We start from the raw sequence: 4,063 nt of genomic DNA, 5'->3' as shown, positions 1-4,063 counted from the left end.
TTCCATCCCGTGAGGCGAGCGTTGCCGAGCGGAGCGTGAAACGAAGCGTATCCACCTTCCTCAGCGGAAAACCGTGAGAGGATGCGATTCACGGGAAAGCTCGAGGGATAATAAAATATCGGAATCCTTTCTTAAACCACTTTCTTAAACCCGGCCGCCATGAAGGAGGGAAGAGTGAAATTCTATCGAGGAATCGTCGAATAAATATGAGGAAGGTGAAGATTCTCGGGTTATCACGAACCCCTCTCATCGTCGAGAAAAAGAGCACGGTGTTGGACAGGCTCGAAGTACCTTTCGTAACCGCGTCCCGCGACCGTCTCCTCGATCGTCTTAATCCCGGTTGCTCGATCAATGCACACTAAGTTGAAACCAAGGGAAGGGTGTGTTAAGCCGTTGGAATTGGTCGTCGAGGTAACGATAACCGATCGAACGAGATAGTATCGTGCCTCTTTTGCGCCCCGGCCGAACGTTTCAAACCATTTCGAGTCGATCGGGATCGAGAGAACGAGGTGAATTTTCTTGGAAAGTGTGTCTTAGAGAGTGCGTGTATGTGTGCGTAATAGTGGTGCAAAAAGACAAAAGCGACACGATTTTCATCGCTTTCGTTTGGATTATCTCATCTTTCGGTCGTATCTTGACCGATTTCCATCCCCCTTCCATGCCGTTCCTTCCATCGTAAAAATATAACGGCTTATGGGGGACGACGGAGGGATGAAGAGTGAGAGGGAAGCGGATATATCTGCGCACCATTGGACGGTATAATCTCGTAAAACCCGCACACAAGTGTCCATCTACGTGAGCCGTACGTAAAGCCGTCGACGAGGACCACCGGTTTCTAACGCCCGCCAGGAATTGGTACGCCGGCCAACTTTCGACGCTTCGTTCCAACTGTATTCCACGTGACAGACGAGAGTGGCCGTTTCTTCGAGGAACGATCCCTCGAAGAATATATTCGGTCACGGACGGTGTTGAACCGTTGGGTGATCTCGTAAACCTATCCTAAACCCTCACCGAGTCGAGACTATATTTTTGGATGGATCTTATAATATATACGAAGTGACACCGTTCTCTGTGATGCCTCGCTTCGCGAACGCTTCTGGCTGTTTCGAGCAATTTTATCGTATTTATACGTAAAAAAAAAGAGAAGAAAAGAAGGAGAAGAGAAACGAATTAGAGGTATATAATATTTTATGATAACTAGATTTAAAAAAAGATAGATTCAATTTTGTTTTTAATTTTGTAAAGGAACGAGAGTTTGTAAGAGGGTAGAAATTTTTACACGAACAACCGTACGTGACTCTTTTAATATATATATATATATATATATTCGTCGTATCAAATAGAAAGATTATACATTTTGGTGATTGGTAATGCGCGAGTGTCACGTTCGTTCTTCGCCACGCGTTGGAATCTGAATCACGAAGGATGGATCAAGTGCACGTGAAGTCGTCGAGATCGACGTCGAGGAGCAACCCGGCGAAAATGGCGTGCGAGAAGGCGAGCAAGAGGCTCAGGACGATTCTGGTGAAGGCGTCGCGCCTCGGCGTCTCGACGACGGAAGTTGCCAAGTTGCCAAGCGCCAAGAAGCTCATTCCGCAGAGAGATCACGGATGGAAGTTGGCGGTGTTCCTCCTGGTCATGTTCGGCGGCGGAGTGATCGTCGCCTTGGCCTGCACGGCGAGGAAAGGCTGCTCGAAGCTGGAGGAGATCGTAAGTAGCATTTCGAAATTATATCTTATTATCGTTATCAATCGAAAAAGTCAGTCGATTCCTCGATGAGATTTTTAGGATAGAGAAAATCAGGAGAAGGGGAGGGGAGGCTCTCGAGATTTCGGATAAATTAGGACGATTTTACGTCGATTTAAATGACGAGAGTTTCTCGCGTTTGGATCTGTCGAGATTTCGAGAGATAGGAGAAATTTCAGTCGGTCGAGAATATTTTTCCAATTAGTAAATTTCGTAACCTGGTGCAGATAATTTTGATTTCGCTTAGATTAAAGCTGGCAAATTTTCTCGCGTTTTGAGCATCTCTGAAAGAAGAGTTTGGAATATGAAAATTTTACGTAGAGGATTTTGCTTCGTTTTCGAAATCAGAATCGGTAAATTTGTGATTTCTGTTCGGTGTTTATTTATGAAATTTCGGAATTTAGATAAAATTTCCTTTGATCGAGAATGTTGTTTTTAACCGATAGGTGTCAAGATTCGTGTAGAGAATTAATAGGGAAACATTTATACGAAGATTATATATATAGACAGAGAATATTTGGAATAGGTGGAGGATAATTCCAGCATATAAAAATGTTTAAAAAGTGTATCGGATTCAAATATTTATCCCATTCTGACCTTGTTTGCCAGTTAAAATTGTTTTTTACTGTTCCAATAATATCCGCTCCGAAGCGTGCTTGCGTAATTAATTCCATTCAAATATTTACCAGACACAATTTCATATCTTATGCATGATCCTGATGAATATTTGCCGATACTCTTATGATATTTCACGAATTATTTTATATTCCGCTCCGCTCCGCTCGATAAGAGCAACGCGGTGTATAAAAAATTTCGACCGATAATTTTTAGTAACTGCAAAATAACTTTGGAATATTTTCACATCCGCCTCCCCTCCCCTTCCCATCTCTCTCTCTCTCCACCTTGAATTCGCCCCACGTAAAATATTGTTCCACGTTCCACGATCATCGTTCGATGAAATTAATATCGATTCATTAAAAGCATTTAACGAATTGTTAAAAAACGAGTCGTTCGATGGCAAAAAAATTTTTCCTTTTTCTCTCGGATGAAATCATACGTCTTCTCCTCCGTATCGAGTTTCGAACGAGTGTAAGACTTACGAGAGGGTAATTGAACTCTGTATTTAAATCCTTTTGTTACGAGGCAACGTTATACATACTGATGAGGCGAATTAGAAGCGTACACGAATGTTCTCGTGTAAAAGGGGAAAAAATTGGCGTGGGTGTGGGTAAGCGGAGGTAAAACTCGATGGTATGGTCGTAGAGAACGCGCGTACTTACAAAGAGATTTGAAATGGCCTTCGATCATCTGCATTCATAAATCCCTGTACTCGGCCCGAAAGAATCCTTTGTCACGCAACACAAGAGAAGGGCGCATCTCCCCCATTCTTTCTGGAAAAGAAGAAATGAAACGTTCGTGCATCGTTCCAAACTTGTGGAACGAATTTTTCCTCGGGTTGTTCCGTGTGGAGGAGACCATTTCGTATTTTTGAATAGGTACTGAGAGCAAAATACTCATAACCACTTTTCTCATAAATTTATTTCGTTATATCCACTTCCAATTTATGTGAATTATTTTCTTAAGCTAATGATTTGAAACGACAACGATTCTTAGCCGAAGAAAGATCGTTTCTCCCAAAAGTTTATTCTTCGATATTAATATATAATATCGATGGTTTCAATTAAGAAAAAAATTAAGAATCGTTGAATAATTGCACCGATTGGAAAGCTTATATAAAATAAGCTCAAATAAAAAAGCTCGTAAAAAAAAAAAAAATTTTCCATCCTCTCAGCAGAATAACTCCGGTCCGACCATTATCGTTCAATACTACTTGGCCACCACTCGTGTCGGCAGACGCGAGCTCAACTCCGAGGGGGAAAGAGGGATAGGATTAAACGCGATCCATCGCGCGACGACTCATTGGTTTTTCGCCCCTCGTCGTCGTCGTGGCGAAACCGACAAACTTTCGAAACTTTGGTCGGTCCGACGAATCAACGAAAGGCGATACACGGTGGTGCATGCGCGAGATATCGACTACCGTGGCCCGTGCCAAAAGAGAGAGAGAGAGAAAAAGGAAAAGGGAAGAGAAAGCAAAGGACGGGTTGCGGGAATAGAGAGAAAGGCATCGCGTGTGCAAGAAGCCAGCTAGAACGAGGAGGATGGCGAGGGTAGGGAGGCGAGAGGACGGTGTTAACGATGTTTCGTGTAGAGAGGAGACCGGGCGCTGAAATTACAGATCAAGGGGTTTCTAAACAATTACGCTGTCGGCGGGAGGTCAGGGCGAACAGCATGAGGTTAGAGGTTACGGCTCGCAGGA

At 43.3% G+C, this 4,063-nt stretch overlaps 2 protein-coding genes across 3 annotated transcripts in view; both read left to right on the top strand.

Moving 5' to 3' along the window:
- The first annotated feature begins 538 nt into the window (after positions 1-538).
- The window catches only part of LOC102674677, a 22,042-nt gene continuing 18,517 nt past the window's right edge, over positions 539-4,063 (top strand). For both annotated transcript variants that reach the window (XM_006609632.2, XM_006609631.2), the window contains exon 1: positions 539-1,710. In XM_006609632.2, coding sequence (XP_006609695.1) covers positions 1,426-1,710 — 285 coding nt within the window. In that variant the 5' untranslated portion in view covers positions 539-1,425. The remainder of the gene's footprint in view (positions 1,711-4,063) is intronic.
- Positions 3,516-4,063, top strand: part of LOC102674554 — a 1,639-nt gene continuing 1,091 nt past the window's right edge. The window contains exon 1 of the mRNA XM_006609630.2: positions 3,516-4,063. Coding sequence (XP_006609693.1) covers positions 3,943-4,063 — 121 coding nt within the window. The 5' untranslated portion in view covers positions 3,516-3,942.

This window comes from Apis dorsata, unplaced genomic scaffold (genome assembly GCF_000469605.1).
Source record: "Apis dorsata unplaced genomic scaffold, Apis dorsata 1.3 scaffold_58, whole genome shotgun sequence".
NCBI classification, from domain to species: Eukaryota; Metazoa; Arthropoda; class Insecta; order Hymenoptera; family Apidae; genus Apis; species Apis dorsata.
Note: the sequence above shows the minus strand (reverse complement) of the source record. Positions and strands in the feature narration are given on the sequence as shown.